Source organism: Falco punctatus, assembly GCF_963210335.1.
Source record: "Falco punctatus genome assembly, chromosome: 2".
NCBI classification, from domain to species: Eukaryota; Metazoa; Chordata; class Aves; order Falconiformes; family Falconidae; genus Falco; species Falco punctatus.
In genome coordinates, this window is record NC_137581.1 from 70,717,713 (window position 1) to 70,735,428 (window position 17,716).

Sequence of the window (17,716 nt, forward strand, 5' to 3'; positions counted from 1 at the left end):
TGTCTGGCACGTTGTGATACTACTGTGCTTGAAGAGAATTAAAAGCCTGATATTACTAACAGTGTGCTCCAATTTGTAGGCTTCCACCACTGAACTACAAGAACTTTCCACTTCCTCTTTGTTAAGGCTTTTTGGTGCGCTACTGTTGAGGGATGATAGCTGTATAGACTGGAGGTGGGAAAAGCGGTGTTAATTTTCCCAGTATACAACTCGTTAAAGCAAAATGCTACTACTGTAGCTGAGATTTTTTTTCGAGGTTTTGGGAAAAATATTGGAGGAGATGTTAATCAGGCAGCTGGCACTGCTGTGGTGACCTGAATGCTCTCTGTAGCCACAGAGGGGTGCTGTCGATCTAAATAATGGGGCTCCTCACTGTGTAGAGAGGGGAAACGGCATTGCTCAAATGTACTGTTAGGGGAAGTGGGTTTTAGTTCGCTGATTTAATCAGAGTTGCTGAAAGCCTACCAGGATCTCTTTTCCCATGAGTTAATATTGCTGTATAGACCAAATCAGTGACTTTTCACAAGGAGCCTCCATTTAAAAACAAAGCTAGCACAAATACTGTCCGTTTTCTGAAACTTTCAGTCTGGTGATGAACCTGATGACTTCAGCAATATTCAGTTTTTATTGTTCTAATAACTGCATCATATGAATTTTTTTGCATGCAGTTGATCGATGCAAGGGCACTAAGTCAGTGCACAATGTACCTCATTCTCATTCCACATCCATGGAACTGTGGGTTTAACTCACAGCCAGTGCCCAAGGCCTGCATTTGCGTATCTGAAATTAAGCTCTGCCTAACAGTGAGGCATTTTATGTGCCATTTATTGTAGCATGGACCTTTGCTTTCTGTTGGAGCTGAGATGAGTTACCTTTGTGGAGCATTGCTTTAGATTGTTGCATTCAGCTGCTTCAAAGAAAGGAATCCCTTTTATCCTACCTTTCCTCCCTCCCTTCCTCATATGTATGTGAAATCTATATTTGTTTTTATTTATTTATGAACATTTAGTTTATTATTTATTTATGAATGTTTATTTTATGAACAGTTTTCTTCCTTGTGTCTTTTTTTTTTCTGCTCCTCAGTATTTCAAAGTATTAAGATAGTCCATTCTGCCATGGCCTTTGCTTAGTTTAACTGAAGCATTAAGGCATTATTGATGTTTTCTTAAGCTCCATTGAGTTTTACACCCCACCCCTCCCTTGAATTGGAGGCCAAGTCTTCCAGTTCCAAGCCACAGAAGAGAATTTGACAGGCAGGCAAAGGTGAGGAAAGTTTGGCAGTTAGACCTGCATCAGAAGCTCATAGGAAGAAACTTCTGTGTTGCTGGTTTGGAATGAGACATATGTGAATATTCCTTGAAGTTACTGTTATCTGAAAAGATTCCTACTTTATACAGCACAATGGGAATGTCCCTGGCAAGCCGTGGTTGAATCATACCTGTTGCGTAGTTTTTAGGGACTTTCTTTCATTCTTTGTTGCCAAATTCTTCAATGTTTGCAGGATTTTGCTGGTAATTAACTTGACTGGTAAGTTCAGGCTATACTAGGTGGATGGGTGATGTAAAGCTGAAGGAGCTAAAAGTCCCTTCTCCTTCCAGAAAGCCAACAACAGCCACTGAAGAAGCATACCAAGGAGCATTTCAGTCTCTCATCTGATTCCAGCATCTGTGTATTTCCCTCTTGAGAGGCAGTTAGACTTAGTCACTAGCTTCTGTTGTCTTCTACATTGCTGTAAAGCAGGTTAACATTCTCTCTCCAGTGAGTGTTGTCTTCCCTGACAATACCTCCACAATGGGCCAGTAAATGATACTGGGCGAGGCAGAAGCTGCTCCAGGTGCTCTTTTCCTGGTACACTTGCTTCTCAGCAAGTTCCTTGTAATTAAGTGACTTCATCCTGCCATGGACCCACAACAAAAAACGCCCAGCAAACTTTCCAGAATAGCTAATTTCTTTCCCTTGGGAATATTTTATTAGCCCCAGAATTATAAAATGGACAGCCTGTACCTCTTTTCTAGATATCTCCCCCCCTCCCCAGCCAATGCCTTTTGTCTCTTGTAAGGTGCCAGACTCCAGATCCCCTGTCTTGAAGTAACTGAACTGTGATTTTTTTCACAGCTTACAAGAGTCCCATGTGAATCCCATTATCCCAGTGCCAGAACATCCCACTCCCTTCCTGCTGCCACTCAAGGACTACTTCTTGAGTGTTATGTTGTAAAACTTCGGGAGAGAATGAGCGTACGCCCTGAAGATCTCATATTATCCAGTGATAATGACACTGTCTCAAACATTTGCTTCACGGTAGGCAGATGAAGAGTGAAATAAGGTCTCAGATACAGGGTCCTTCCTGAAGGACCACTGTTTGGTGATCCTAGCTTGATAAAGATACTTCAAGGGGTTTCCTTAGGTAGAGACCATAATATCTTTCTTGACACTTATTTCCACTTTGCACATTTCTCTTGGTACAATGTAATCTGCTGTTTAAGGGCAACTGATCCAACCAATGTTTTTGGATCTGAGCAGCTACTTTTACACAGTTCTCAAAAAAACCTTTTGTTCAGGACAGTCCTCATGTTCCAGCAAATAAGTGATATTAGGGTTTTCACTGCTTCTTAAGACTCTCGGATTTTTATTATGAACTGGGTTTCCCAGTTCAAGAGGACAGGGAACTACTGGAGAGGGACCAGTGGTGGGCTGCAAAGATGATGAGGGGACTGGAGCATCTCCCTTATGAGGGAAGGCTGAGAGCGCTGGGACTCTTTAGCCTGAAGAAGAGAAGACTAAGAGGGGATCTTACAATGTCTATAAGTATCTTAAGGGTGGTGTCAAGAGGATGGGGCCAGGTTCTTTTCAGTGGTGCCCAGCGACAGGACAAGGGGCAACAGGCACAAACTGCAACACAGGAAGTTCCTTCCAAATGTGAGGAAAAATGTTTTGTCTTTGAGGGTGCCAGAGCACTGGAGCAGGCTGCCCAGAGCGGTTGAGCAGTCTCCTTCTCTGGAGATATTCAAAACCTGCCTGGATGTGACCCTGTGCAACCTGCTCCCGGTGACCCTGCTGTGGCAGGGGGTTGGACTAGATGATCTCCAGAGGTCCCTTCCAACCCTGACCATTCTGTGAAAAGTCTCCTGGAATTTAGGCTACTACTTTACTGTATTTTCTCTGGCTCCTGCAGATACTTGTGACTTGCTTTCTGGTAGTTTGATTTCTTCTTTGTGAGAGAGAGAGATATAAATATATATATATGTCATGCTCCACTTGCTGCTGGATCACACAGCATCCAAGTAGCAAACTAGCAGTAGTAAGTGCAGTTAGCAGTTGTGTTCAGAGGGCTGCTTAAGAGTGTGCTGATCCAGGCGTCCTGAAGACTGCTTTAGTATTTATGTGACCAAAGCACCAGCTGAACATAAAAGTCCATCTTTGACTGGTGTTAGATGAAAACAAGTGCTGGGCAGAAGAGTCAGTTTTGAAGCGGAACCTGTTTAAAATGAGGTGACTGAACGCTCTTCCACTTGCGGCAACCAAACAGTAGAAGCTAGGTTACTTCCAATCCCAGCGCTTGGCTCTCTTTTGATGACCTGACTCATCGTGAGCTGAAGTCATCATTGTTTCATGAGGCTGAAACACTGAAGCTCAGAAAAGTTGCTCATAATTACAGGTTGGGAAAACAGACAAGGCCCAGTCAAAGCTGTATTTACTGTAAAACATCACTCCAGATGAAATAGTTTCAGTGAACGCGATAGCTTCTTACTGCGTGAAGGTAAATAGTTGTGCTGTCTTTATTTTTACCTCTCGTGTTTGGAAAGGCAGTTCATGGTCAGCTAGAGTGCAGTGGACAACTTCAGTACAATTTGGCCACGACGCTTCAGTGCTGACAATCTGCTGTTTGCTCACACTCTGCATCCCACCTCGTCCTAGAGTTTTCCGCAGTTGGTACTTCTGTTGCAGGGCAGTGGCCAAGCCACAGTACATACTGCTGCTGGCAGAGCTGCGGCCAGGACTGGGCCCGGGCCTGCTTGTTGGTATGTTGGTTCATTCCAAGTGTCTGTATCCGTGAAATAAACACTAACTGTCCTTCTGACTGGAATTTTATGTCCTGTTCTGATATGGCCTTATACTTTTATAAAAATCTCATATATACTTCTATAAAAATCTTTTGAGAGCTTTTTGAAATAGAGCTCATGCTAATCAAACTAATTTCACGTTAGGGGCCAGCCTCACTTACTCCAGGCTGCCTGATTATAGTAACAGGCAAGAAACTTTTCAGGCTTTTCAAGTCTGTTTGTAGAGTTGGCAGAATAGAACTGTCCTTTAGGAGCACCAAAATAATTACTAAAAGTAACAGTAATTGTTTCTCTTCCTTGCTGGGAACTTCGTATTCCAATAGCTTCCAGGTCTGGAAGAGAAGAGCTGACTCATGGTAATTTGCTCTGATGCTACTCCAAAGAAATTTTTTAAATTATCAGGACTGTGAGCTACCTGGTTTCCAGGACAGCCCATCTTCCAAGTGCTTTAAACTGGTTTTTCCTCTGGTCTTTTTATGTAAGATGGAACTTCCCTTATGGTCTGAGCTTCAACCTTGTTCATTCTGCTTTTGAAAACACAGTCCACCCTTCTCCCTGTGTTCTTTTATCTTAAATTGTCCTTCCAGTAGGCTCCAACATTTTCAACCCCATCTAGATTTTTATATAAGACTTTACACGTTTTGCCAAAACCTCATTTTATTTTTACCTCATCGTAAAAGGTCTGTCCTCTCTATTATTCTGTGATGTCTGTGGATGCTTCTGGCTCATCATCCTCCTGCCCCCATCCCCAGTTTTCAGCAATTTCAATGCATGTTAAGAGTGACTATACCATAAAAGCTGGCAAGTGGACACCTCAGGGAGAAGGCAGCAAAACCTGTGTTGTAGACGTGCTTACTATACAGAAGTTTCTTTAGAAATACGTAACTGTTGCCCAGATTTTATTTCACCTAAATTCTGTCAATTACAATTAGCACTTCTTTTTAAGGCAGCTCTTTTGCTTGCTTTAACTAGGCAGAACAGAGTGAAGGTGGGCTCCAGAATAACTTTGGAGTAGAGAGAAGGAAGGAATGAATGATACTCAGAAACAGGAAGTCTTTAGGCCTAGGATGTTTTCCTTCTACATCTTGGGGCAGGGGGGTGGGCATGCTTTTTCCTCTTAGGAAACTGATGACTCTATCAAAGACCTTGATAGTTCAGGTTGTCTCACCCTTGGAACTTAAGTAACATTTAATAGGTGCTCAAGAAGAAACTCAAAGAGTTTCTTCTTGAAAGACCTTTTAAGAACTCAGCAAGAAATGAGAATATTCTAAAGGCAGCAGAGGTTATTTGAATTGACACAAGGGAATGGCTCACATTTTTGGGGAAAAAAAAAGTCTAAATTCTTTGTTGCCTTGTCTTTTCAAAGGGAAATGTTTTTCAAGGAGAAAAGTTTTTCTGTCCTCACAACTGTTTAAACCACTGAAGACTATTCGTGTCTCAGAATTCGTTTCTGCCTCTATCCTCCGTGGAATCAATTCCAATATAAACATCTGCTAAGAAAAAGGTGGCACATTACCTTAAGCGGCTCCTTTCACCTTGAAGTTACTGCTGGTTATCTTCCCAAGTTCCATTTACAGAGAAGCAGGCCCTGGCATGTCAGTAGCTTAACTACTTATTCTTTATTTTGCATGCAGTAAAAGACTTGTTTGCCCAGTTACTCAGGAAACCGCATACAAATCCAAGCTGAGCATTTCATGACCTTGCATGGTTCTAGAAGTACCCAAATTCTAAGAACAAAGGAGTTCCAGCAGGTTTCTATTTCAGCGATCTGTATCTTCAAGCTGCTGCTGGTGGCAGCAAGAAGACAGCAATCGGACACTTGTAGAGATTTTATGTAATGCAAGCTGGAGGAATACTCAATTAGTCCTAATTATTTATTTAACCCTCACATTTTTTCACATACAATATTCCTTGTAGCATAAAGGTTTTAACTAAAATATAGAGTTCTTACACTTTTAATATGGATTCTGATGAAGATGCACTGCTGTGAGTTTTAAGCAGCACCACTGAGTTACAAGTAAATTTATGTTGCTAGTGCCTTTTAATGCTTCCCTGTAATGGAAGGGTTCAGTTCTATATGTAGTCACTGGGGCTTGCCTTACTGTTAATGAAGGGAAAGAGGCACCTTAAAGGGACAGATAAATTGTATCTATAAATAGTAGAGTTCTTGTTCAGACCTATACAAGAACAGTGTTACAAAGGTATGGGCGTAGCATCAACAGAAGCAGCTGCTTCTATGCCCCATACTTGGAAACTTAAAACAGTACAGACATTTTTCCAGCATTTCTCTATCCAGCAAATTTGAGTGGGTGGCACTGCGTGACCCTGAAAACAATTTCTAATTCTCCACTGCTGCACAAACCCACACGGTTGAGAAGCCAGGTTTCATTTGCAGTGAAACTTCTGTTAATAGAGGCCCTATGTGCAGTAGCTTTTGGCCTGAAGGCTACCACCACCAAGTGGATTCATGCACACACAAGTTCAGAAAACACCAAGAGCACAGAACTACAGCAGACAGATCTTGAAAAAAGCAGTATTTATTTTAAAGTACAACCCAAAGTTGTATCCGTAAGAAATGCACAAGGTATCTTGTTTTTCCACAAGTCTTGGCTGTGTGCATTTCAGTTCAACTTAAAAATGCATTCAGGTTTACAAATGTACAAACAGCACAGAAAGTGTATTACAGTCTCAACAGAATGCTCTTACATTCAGCCATTTTGCTCTTAAGGTTTTGTGTTGGTTTTGTTGGTTTTCTTTTCTTTTTTACATTCTTAGAACCTGTGTTAACAAAGAGAGCCTCATTTTAAAAAAATACTCTGCATTTTAGCACAAAGTGCCCTTTGCTTTTAAATTAGAACTTGGAGGATAATACTGGAAAAAATTTAAAAACCCAAACCGGTACTTTTCACAAAAGTATTGCATGCCAGGGCCATTTTATAGTTCAAATTGTTTCCTAAGTAAAGGTGGCAGATGGTAAAATATGAAACCAGAGAAATTGTTCAGATTTACAGGCTTCAGCTGTAGTTGGGATTTGTGACCACACCCAGACTTTTTCAAGCTTATCTGCAATCTCACACTACCATATTGCAGGACAGACTTTAAAAAGGAGCGAGTGATGAAAGCATGACTGGCGGGGGCAGGGGAGAGGGAAGCAATGACCAGCAACAGCCTGAAAATGATGTTTCAAAAATTTGTATTCAGAATTGTCTCATGACCTGGATAAGAGTTCTTTCCTTTCGCTTAACTTCAGTTTTCATGAGGATAGTGTGAATTAGACCAAGGATCTGAACTTCTTCTTCCAATTGTTGGGCTCCAGATTCTCCAAGGATTGTAGGTCTGTCCCATGTCCTCAGCAGGATTGGCAACAGTGGCAGCAGTGGGCGGAGGAGGAGCAGCAGAGGAGTTTTCACTACCCATGAGATCAATGCCTGACAACGTGTTTGTCGGAGTGGTGAAGGGAAGGCCACTGTTGAGATTACTTGACCAAATGGAACTGCTGAATGGAGTGGTGGACCACAGGCCGCTTGGGTTGCCAAGGATCGACTGTAGTAAAGATAGAACCAGGTAAGCAGCAGTTCAGTAAACCTCTATTTTCACCATGTTTACAGCCCCCCCGAAAGAAAAGTATCTAAGAAGCAGCAAGCCTGCTGTGGAACCCCTTCCATCTTCACTGCAACATGGAGTTTTGAACTCCCCTTTACTAGAAGCTTGCCCAGGAGAACCACACTACTAACTGTCACCAGACAGGCTGCAGAGTGCAATTACATTATAGGCTTGTAAGCTGATTTCGTTTGAGCTTATACATCCCCATAACACTACTAATTTGAGCACTACTAGTATTCAAGCTTTAACACACAAGGGCCAAAAAGCTCAAGCTTAATTCAACTAGTTAGAATGAGACAGATAAACATGGTTCAAGTATTGACAAAACAACAAAATTCAAGTTGTAATGGAAGGTAGCAGCAAAGTTTATGCCTTGACCCTTTTTAGGCCGTTTGCAAACTTATCTCCTTCTATTCAGAGTATCTGTTACAAATTGTACATTTTGGATGAACCTACCTGCATTCAGCCCCACTGTACATCCCCATATTCCTAGCATATACTTCCCCCTCCTTCCCCACCCCCCGCCATCCAGAATTTCTCCGGATGAAGGGAGAGGGGACTGGAGATCTGGCCATCTGTCATGGAGCAGATGCAGGTGTACTGCAACACATGCCACAGATGCCTTGGGGATGCATAGGACAGGTACAGCAAGCCTTGAGAGCACATGCAGAAATGAACAAGGCCCAGATTTTGTCAACTGTTTTATTAAAGTCCAAACAGTAGCAAGCAACAAGCAGAGGAATCTAACCCATGGTGCAGTGGAAAGTGATATCCGGAAGCAGCCAAAGATGGAGATGAGAAAGGTTAGCGTAACTTTCATGCTAATATTAACACAGACCCTGCTACATGTAGGCTTAACGCGCTACATACCTCAGCGCCAACAGATTTAATGTACATAGGCTGTAAATTCAATTTGCAAATATACAGTAAACTTGATACATCCAAAAGGCAGTGGGCTTGTTGAGTAAGTGCTGTAAGGTACAAACATCCTTATGTTTGGATTTACTGGGTGGACACAGGGCATCCCTTCCCAAGATCTCTGCCCTCAAATAATGCACGCTAAAGGTTAACCAGTATCAGTGCACTCTGCATCTGAAGATTGAAATAAAAATCTCTTTAGAAAAGTAAACAAGGTAGACTCTGAAAATGCCTTTGTTTCAGGTTTTTATTTTCTCCCCTGGAATGAAGAAGCTATGCTCAGTCTAATCATACCTGAAATTGGTTGCACACTGACACACTACCAATGGCTCCTCACAGAATTTGATACTGAGGGCTGGACAGGAGTGTGGAGCATACTCAGGGGTTAACTGGGCCAACGTCATTAGGACTCTCCAATGTCACTGAGATGTTGAGCCAAACTAGGGTCACAGTTTATTACTGTTACATAACTGTAATGGTTATATTTAAGCCATACAAGTGTTAGACTACTAAGTATACAGCAGGAAATGCTCACTCTGCTGCTCAAACACCAACCCTAATACACTAAAACTCCTCCCTATTTTCTGCTGCAGGTAACAGCTAGAAACTACTCCTACGTGTCCCAGAAGTGTTTGGGAGAACCTGATGGAAAGGTAATTGCTCATAAAGTAGAAGCAACCAGGAAAGGAACGGCAGAGCAGAGTACCTTAGACTAGACTGCTACTCCTTTTCAGGGCTGGTGGAGGGAGGAACGAAGTGGCTGGCAGACAGAACTACATGCAGGGAGATGGAGGAAAGAGGAGTACGAGGCTGTGGTTAGAAAGTAACTTAGGAAGTACCACCAGCAGTGCAGCAAGGCCTGAGGGGAGATGGGACTCAGTCTTTAGTATAGAAGCAGAATTGTGCATAAAATGAAAAAGCAAGAAGAATAAGGAAGGAGGATGATCAAAAACATTCCCCACAAACCTTCCTAGAAAAGAGGGTAACCAGAAGCTGCTATATAAGCACTGTTTGTGAGAACAGCTTTGGCTCTTGTGCCAGAAAGAAGGACTGGGCCCTGGTCTGGTACCTGCTCTCTTACCTAGCACTTAAGAGCAAGGAGGTTCAGTAACAGAAACAGCCGAATTTTCCTGTTCTGGCTCACCACAAGCACTTGGAAAAGATCACTATCATGAAAAAGGCTTTGAATGTTTTCTGTCTGTTGCTTCTTGTTTATTAAGTGATCTTCCCCTTGAATAAGCTAAAATGCTTTGTGTTCACCACCATCCTCTCCCCCAAAACTGAAGTATTTGAAGGGAGAGACTGACAATTCTTCTATGCCATTGGTCTGGCTTCCGTCTTGATGCCTCCTGAAACACATTTCCAAATATTTTTCAGGAACGGCCAGGAAATAGGAGCTAGAGAGATTGATAGAAGGAGGGATTGAGGACAACCAGAACAAACACTGAGAAATCTGCCCTCTGTGTGACCAAAAAAGCAAAAATTTCTCCTTACATAGTTTTAGTGAGTTATAGCTACAGTTGTAACCACATGACAAGGGCAAGATCAGTGAGTGTGTGTCTATAAGAAGCTGTATGACCTTCTTCAGCTTCCCCTGCCCCTCTCGCCTTCCCCCACTCCATCTGAACTGCTACCAGGTGAAGTAAACACTGCCTCTTACTCACTACAAAAACATTTTTAGAAGACAAGATGAAGAACGATTTCAGCTGGCACTGAAGACAGCTGTTGCGGTGTAAGTTTTATTCTGACAGAGAGAGGCACAAGTATGAGAGTGCAGTGCTACAATCTGGGTAAAAGATGTTTTTTCTTCTTTGGGTACAGTCAAGAACTCTATCAAAATTAGTAGTCTGTTTAAAGGCTTCACCTTATGCTCAGTTCTTCAGTGTTTTGTCTAGGCTGGAAAGAATACGTTTGCGGCCTTTTAGATAAGGGTTTTTTTTACCTTTTGTTAATTTACAAGTAGGTGCAACACTGGATTCAGGAAGCAGAATCAAAGGCTGAAAGTTACCATATTGGCTATTTTGCAACTGTCCATCAAACTGGAAGTGACAGAGGCAGTGTCCAGCCATGGCACAGAAGCTCTTCCTACAGCCCTGATGCACGTGGGAATGGAACACACTTTTGTAGGTACTGCAAGATGCTCTCATGAGAGGTACTTTTATGTGAAGCCATTTACATGGATTCATCATCTGCAAGGGAGCAGGCTAATCACTCAGTCCAACAGCCAGGTCAACTGAACTACACAGAAAGATGAATACATTTAACTTCCCTTTATTCTTCAGTTGATTTTTTTTTTTCACCCAAATTTAAAAATTCTCTAAATTAAATTAGATGGCAGATAAAGAACAGGTTGGTAACAGTAATAAAATGCTGTACTTGGACTGAATACTTACTGCAGTTGTATGAGTTGGGGAACTCGAGCTTGTTGGCCAGGAGGGTACAGAATCTGTAGCTGAAGGATCCCAGATGGATGATGGAACATTGTTGAATTCACTCCAGTTCCTCTGAACATCCTGCCCATAAGCAGATCGAGCTAAACCAAGTTTGCTAAAAACCTCTAAAAATAAAATGAAAGAAAACTGAGTACATCACTCTTCCTCGTTTTCCAAGAATCACAGCAGACTAATACTCTTCACAGTTATTTCCCACATTTTTCTAGCAGGTCCTGCTGCAGCGCGTTAATTGAGATTTAGAAAAGGTCACACAGTAGCACAGATCTCATCTCACATTCCCTCCATCAGACAGCAGCTAGAGTTAGAATCATGGTTGGGGGTGGTGGGGAAGAAAGTTCTATGCTTGCAAAGTGTATGATTCAGTATCAGCCTATGGGATTTGTGGTTCATGGTACCATTGACCCGAAAGCACTCGGGGAACCAGGCAGAAGTACCGCAATACTGAGGGTCCTGACATCTCTTCGGAACAAGTTAACTGCGGGTGGAGTAAGTGCCCGGGCTGAAGGAGCCTCTCGTAACCTCAGCACTCATTTGCCTTGCAGCACTCCCTTCCAGGGAACTCCTGGTACGGGAGGCAGCACTGGCTATGTCCCAGCCCAGACCCCACCACCCTGGCTCCGAGATGGAAAGGGCTGCACCAGCACTTGTGCTTTGCCGGGTCCCTGCACACAGAACTGATCCCAGGCACCTTACTGCCATCCCTCAGAGCTACTGGTGCCAAGTGTTGCCAGTGAAGATGAAAGAACCCCAGAACAGCAGCTGCTATTGATTGCAGACCCCCCACATTTTCCAGCAGACAAACAATTTTTTCAGTAGACAGCATTTTTTTTCAGTAGACGTACAATCCATTTTGCAAATGCCACCTACAAAGTTTGCTTTGCTTATCACCTTTTGCAGACACCTTAAAAAATACCACACACCCCTTAACACGGTACACAAATCTGTCAGTACACAGAGCATCCATGCTCTGCACTACAGTCTGCCTGCATCAAGGCCCAGTAGTCACTTATGGAAAGTTTACCTAAATATTTAAATGCAGGAATGAATTGCTGGGTTTGGTATGCATCGCTTCATAATGCAGCTAAACAAACACTAGAGGAAATCAACATGAGAGATGGGCCACTGCCTCATTTACAGTGCAGTGGTTTTATGCAGGCATGAAGTGTTCAGGAAACTACAGGTGTAGTGGCAGGCTTTTGAGACCTACAGCAAAGCTTCAGGGGGAGGGGGGGCGGGGAGGAAGGTTAAGGAAAAAACAAGTATAAAGTAATTTTACTGAAACAGAGAAACTTCAAAAATGAGTATTTCTAGCCCAAACAACACTCTAAAAGTTTCCACTAACTCTCTCTGGGCTGAAACACAGAACATATTCACCACCAAATTTTTAACATGCTTTCCTATACAGTCATTCTTTTTGGGGACAGGGATGGTAACACTGTCTGCAGTTAGACCAGTGGAATGGAGACACAGCATTTCTTTACCTGTATTTGAATACAGAAAAATATTTGAATACAAAAACTCACCTCCAGTTAAGTTAAGAGAATGTCCAAATGCAGAGAATGAGTTGAGAGGCGTGAAGTCGGGACTGCTGGGATTGCTGATAGGACTCCACAAACCCGAACTAAGTATTATGGAGTAATGGGAAAGCAACATAACAACTCATTAACACAGTACTACCGACAATATTAACTTCCTGCTCTATATACAAATGTGTATGTACAAATGTGTGTGTGCATATATATTTAACTATAGATATATTTAATCGTGATCAAGCGTTAGCAAATCAGCTTATTTTTGTTTTAACAAAAGATTTCAGTGAAATACCATTTTCCTGTGTATATAACCACCTTGGAGCAAACACACTGCTATAGACAATGCTTTTTAATCTGTAAACTGAGCTTCAACACAAACTGAAAGTAGCTGTTTTGATCAGTTTTTCATAAAACAGAGTCCAAGCCATAGCGCTATTTTTTTTGACAAGCAGGGAAAATTTATAGAGCCACTCAGAAGGGATACAAATGCTCACACTCTAGGTTCTGGGCAAGTTTCTTGAAAATACAGATGAGTTCACTGGAACCAGCGATAACAATTTACAAAACCAAACTAAAACCCCACCCACAAACCTTGCTTAGAAAAGCAATCCCTTTGCATACTGAAACTTGAATTCAAGTCTCTCTCCTATTCTAGAAAGGTTACCAAACACTCACTACTTTTTACAACTGAGATAGGCACTGCCAAGATACGTCAGAAAAGACAGCGTCCCTTGGAGAACACGACTGAGTGCAACTATATTCTGCTCCAACTTGTAACTCAAAGCCCAGTGGTAGTTCTGGTCTCTGTCAAAACCGGGAGAGAAAGACATTGCTGCACAGCAAGATATTGTGCCTGTAAACTATTCCAAGTGGCCTTGGTACACACGCCTCACTCAATACTGGAAAAGCCAAGCTAATTTCTCATACTTGGATGCCTGGGGAACACAAGATTGTTGAGTTACTTGGAATGAAGTGGGGAAAGTCCCCATCAAATCCAGAACATCCTTCTCTCTACTTTTGAGTCACTCATAAGTTCTAAATTTTTTTTGCAAGGTAAGAGATGCTGTGCCCAGACTTTAACAAACAGTTTAACAAACAAACAAACAAACAAAAAAAAAGTGAAAAAAGTGGAAAAAAAAAGTAAATAGAATTAATTCTGTCACTAGCTTCAAAATGTCATTAACAGCTTACAATCTTCTTTTCTAGGGGCCTAGGTATTTGCCTAGAGAATATAAAAATTACCTGTCAGAGCCATCACTGTCAACAACTGTGTGGGAAATGCTGATATTGCTGGAAACATCTGTCTTGCTTGGAGAAACCTTTGGTAAACCACTGCCACCTGCAAGAAAAAAAACCCAGATGTATGTATGCATAAACCAAGTAAAATAAAAAATAATAAAACAGAACATTCAGGAAATATTCAGAAATATTTAGAACTCCAAACTGGTTCTAGTACCTGGGCTCTTGTCATAACCTGCAGCTACAGCAGCAAAAGTGGGGTTACCATTCCTGCCTGGAAGAGAAGCTGCCTTTGCCAGCTTATGCTTAGTACCGTTAGGCTGCTTGCTTTTCGTTTCACTTGAAGAAGAAAAAAAAAAAAAAAGTAAAAAAAAAAGTAAGGTTTTGGACTTCAGCAGTTTGATAAAAACAGCAGCAACTTAAGATAGCATTCATGAAAATGTTAACTACAGTTCAACAGTTCATGTAATTGTACATTTTTCCAATCTACCAAGTTGTAAGAAACCCCAGAAAAATATAGATAGAGTGGTAAGATATGCACAGTGTTATCTGCAAAAACAGTTCCCATGGGAAGAGGAAATGGCTCTGAGAAAAGGGAGATGCACTGTGTGAAGCACATGGGTTCAACAGGCGTCCTGTGCTCGGGAAATCAGTAGGAGGTACTGGTCTGGACTCACCTGCTGCAGCTGCTGTTCACAATGCTGCTGTAAGTGCCTCCTCGTGGCCCAAACGCAAACAATGCGGGAGGAGGAGGAGGAGGAGATGGAGAGGCGGGTGTTGGCGAGGGCTGTCGCTGTTTCAGGAAAGCATCTGCGTTCAGGGTTTGCAGAGAGAGTTTATAAAGGTTGTCCGTAGCTACAAAGAGAAATACGACACATCTTCCTGTAGTATTTACATTGCAACAGAGGCTTCCCCACCTTCTGCTATCCCTTCTGTTCAAAGAGAAGAATTACGACAAAGGCTGTGATCGAAGAAATAGCTCCTTCTCTACCCCCACCCATCATTACTCAGGTTTACCACCTATTTTCAGAGAGACCATACTGCAATAAAAGCACCAAGATAAATTGATCTGTACAGAAGAAAGAAACTTTCTAAGTGAGCGCCATGGAGAAGGATGACTTTATGTTCACATGCAACCAAGAGGAAGGTGATTCGGTTCCCACACAAGGGACTTACAATGCAACCAAAAGCCTTATAATAGTGTCCCACGCTAACCGCTGCATTAAAGCATTTTCATTGTTCCTTCTCAAGGACAAATCATTTAATTAGTTTCAACTTCGGCTGCAGCAGACTTGACCAAGCAAAACTTCTTCTGCTGTAAAAATACATTTTGTTTTCGAGTGATAATTCTCATTTCCTCAAGCTCCCCGGCAGTTTCTGAATCCTGTTCATCTCTGAAGAACTGCAGAACAGCCCATGTTCTGCCCACGTGGTTTTCAAACCTCCCAAATTGTACCAGATGCTATCAATATCAGGCCTACAGCAGAAAATGGGAACACAACTATGCAATTTAAATAAAAAAAAAAAGAGGAAGACCCGCAAACAGACAGAGCCTACCTATAGATACGCATTCCAGATGACTAATTCTGTTGTCTTGTAGTGATTACTTACAGCTGCCAGCTTTGTGAAGAGGCACAGAGTCCCACTCCGGTGGTGGAGAATCCTTTTCCCCTTCTGAGCTGCTGGTGTTTCCTAGCTCCTGTCCAGAACCACTGGGGAGAAATTTTGCTAATACTGATGGCCTGCTCTCCATTAACTTACTGTTCGGACCTATGAAAACAAAAGAAGAAAAGCCAGTCTGTGGATAGTAAACTGAGCAGCTTTCTTCGCACACCAGACTTAGAACAAAACACTCAAGAGGGGTTACAAACAGCTGAATAAAACTCCCAAGGTATTCATAAAAAATAGCCTCACACTACCTCTCGTTTTGGGGAGGTTTCTTGATTTAGACCCGTTCGTCAAGAGGTGCTGTGTAGACATCTTGGATGGAAAGGTTTTACGCTGCTTGTTTTCCAGCGGGGGAGTATAAGACAATTCCAAGGAACTAAATGAAAACAGAGATGCACTTATTTTTAAGCTCTCTGAAGTGCTGAAGAGAAGATTTTATATTTTTATTTTATAGACGTACGTATATGTGCGCCATACGGTCTTGGAAAAGACTGGTCTCCTGCAGCTTCCTTATGTCAAACTTGTGCTCATCCTCCAAGCTAGACATAAGCAGAGTTTTGTATTTCTCCTATATGCAACTTCACCCTTCCTAGCCCTAGCTCATTTTCTACCCATACTGCCCCACACATTTATTAGTGCTCGCTCACCTTCCAGGAGAAACTTTCATCCTGGAGCTCCAGGATTACAAAACCTGCTTGATTATATATAGGCAACAAGAGATGGCCACGGGCAGTCTGTCCCCACACACTCCTGTTAGATCACTTGCTCCTGATATGCTATTGCCCTGAATGTACAGGATCATCTTTTAGTTGATGGCATAAAACTATCCAAACCCACCACAAAAACCCTTTGGCCATATATTGTTCTTTTTTTCAAGCTATTTGATTACGTGTCTCAAACTTTCTTGGGAAGAACTATTTTATCTATTTCGTGCAGAAGAATTCCAAACCAGCTCTCATGGGGCCTTTGAATATTGTCACATGTAGCAAACTTGTGATTTATATGATAAGGGCAAGTAGTTAATGTAAGAATAAATACACTACGGAGGAGACTTTGCCAGGCGGTGCTTTCAGAAATACTGTGAAGAAAATTAATTTATACTAGTTACTTATCCAGTTAGTCCAGTATTAATTACAGCAACAGGGAAAACACAAGCAAATATACAATGCCTCGGTCCAGTAGTTTACTTTTGTGGCACTTGGATACTGATCTGACTTCAGAATTTTGGAATACTATTTCAGAATGAAACAGATATAGTAGGTTCTTCATTTTCCCCCTTTCTATCATCTGCAATCAACCACCTGCCAGTAAGGGAAAGGGACTGCCAGCAGCAGCAGCCTCCTTTAATAACATATCCAAGACTCTGATCTTACTCTGCGATACAAAAAAAGGAAATTACATGGCTGTCACTTCACCAAGGGCAACTAAAGGCACTCATGTTAGCGCTGGCTTACTGCACAGCCACTAGAAACCCCTGTAGAAACATTAACCCTATTTTGTGTATGTGATACCTGTTACAAATGCTTAACATTGCTTAACTGATTTTTCTTCTCTGGATTTAGCTGTATTTCCCATCAAATAATTTATTATTTACACACTCCAGGCACTCCCTGACAACAGGAAGGAAGAGAAAGCTGCTTAAAGGTATCTGCTGTTGGCATTAGCCAGACTGGCAGCCACAACAGCCAAATACACAGACTTTTATCAACCCACCTTCCCTTCAAGCACAAAGCCTTCCCTGCTGAAGAGCCTTTGTTACGCATACCTGCTTTTCACATCTACAGGGATTTCTTTCTTGATACTTGTTAGCAGTTTTTTAGTTTTCTGTTTTACTTGGACTGTTTCATTTTCAGGTTTTTCTGGTATAACTTTTCCCTTTTGTTTTTCAGGCTCCTATAAAAGACATTATAATAACACGTTAATATTAATGAAAAGTAAAGTCCCTCTTGCATCACAACATACATAGTCTAAATAGGGCTGAGGAAAGAATGCTATTTGAAAACATGAGCATTTTTGCAGCACAGAAGGTCTATTTTTACTACTTAATGAGTATACCTATAAAGCATGGTATCTATTTTTTCCTATTTGGAAGAGTAGAAATTGAAATACTAACATGCATCAAGCAGATCTGATGTTTGCAAACACAGTCTCCAATTCTACTTCAGAAGATGCTAGCTCTGTACTGAGACCTATACTGCATCTGTCGTACACAGTGCAGGCTGTCTAAAACACTCTTCAACAA

At 41.8% G+C, this 17,716-nt stretch overlaps 1 protein-coding gene across 1 annotated transcript in view; it reads right to left on the minus strand.

Moving 5' to 3' along the window:
• Positions 1 to 6,582: 6,582 nt before the first annotated feature.
• Positions 6,583 to 17,716, minus strand: part of TMEM131 (transmembrane protein 131) — a 102,374-nt gene continuing 91,240 nt past the window's right edge. The window contains exons 33-41 of the mRNA XM_080377362.1: positions 17,240 to 17,367; positions 15,726 to 15,850; positions 15,418 to 15,576; positions 14,484 to 14,661; positions 14,024 to 14,145; positions 13,810 to 13,906; positions 12,559 to 12,656; positions 10,976 to 11,139; positions 6,583 to 7,604 (exon numbers count right to left, since the gene is read on the minus strand). Coding sequence (XP_080233488.1) covers positions 7,308 to 7,604; positions 10,976 to 11,139; positions 12,559 to 12,656; positions 13,810 to 13,906; positions 14,024 to 14,145; positions 14,484 to 14,661; positions 15,418 to 15,576; positions 15,726 to 15,850; positions 17,240 to 17,367 — 1,368 coding nt within the window. The 3' untranslated portion in view covers positions 6,583 to 7,307. The remainder of the gene's footprint in view (positions 7,605 to 10,975; positions 11,140 to 12,558; positions 12,657 to 13,809; positions 13,907 to 14,023; positions 14,146 to 14,483; positions 14,662 to 15,417; positions 15,577 to 15,725; positions 15,851 to 17,239; positions 17,368 to 17,716) is intronic.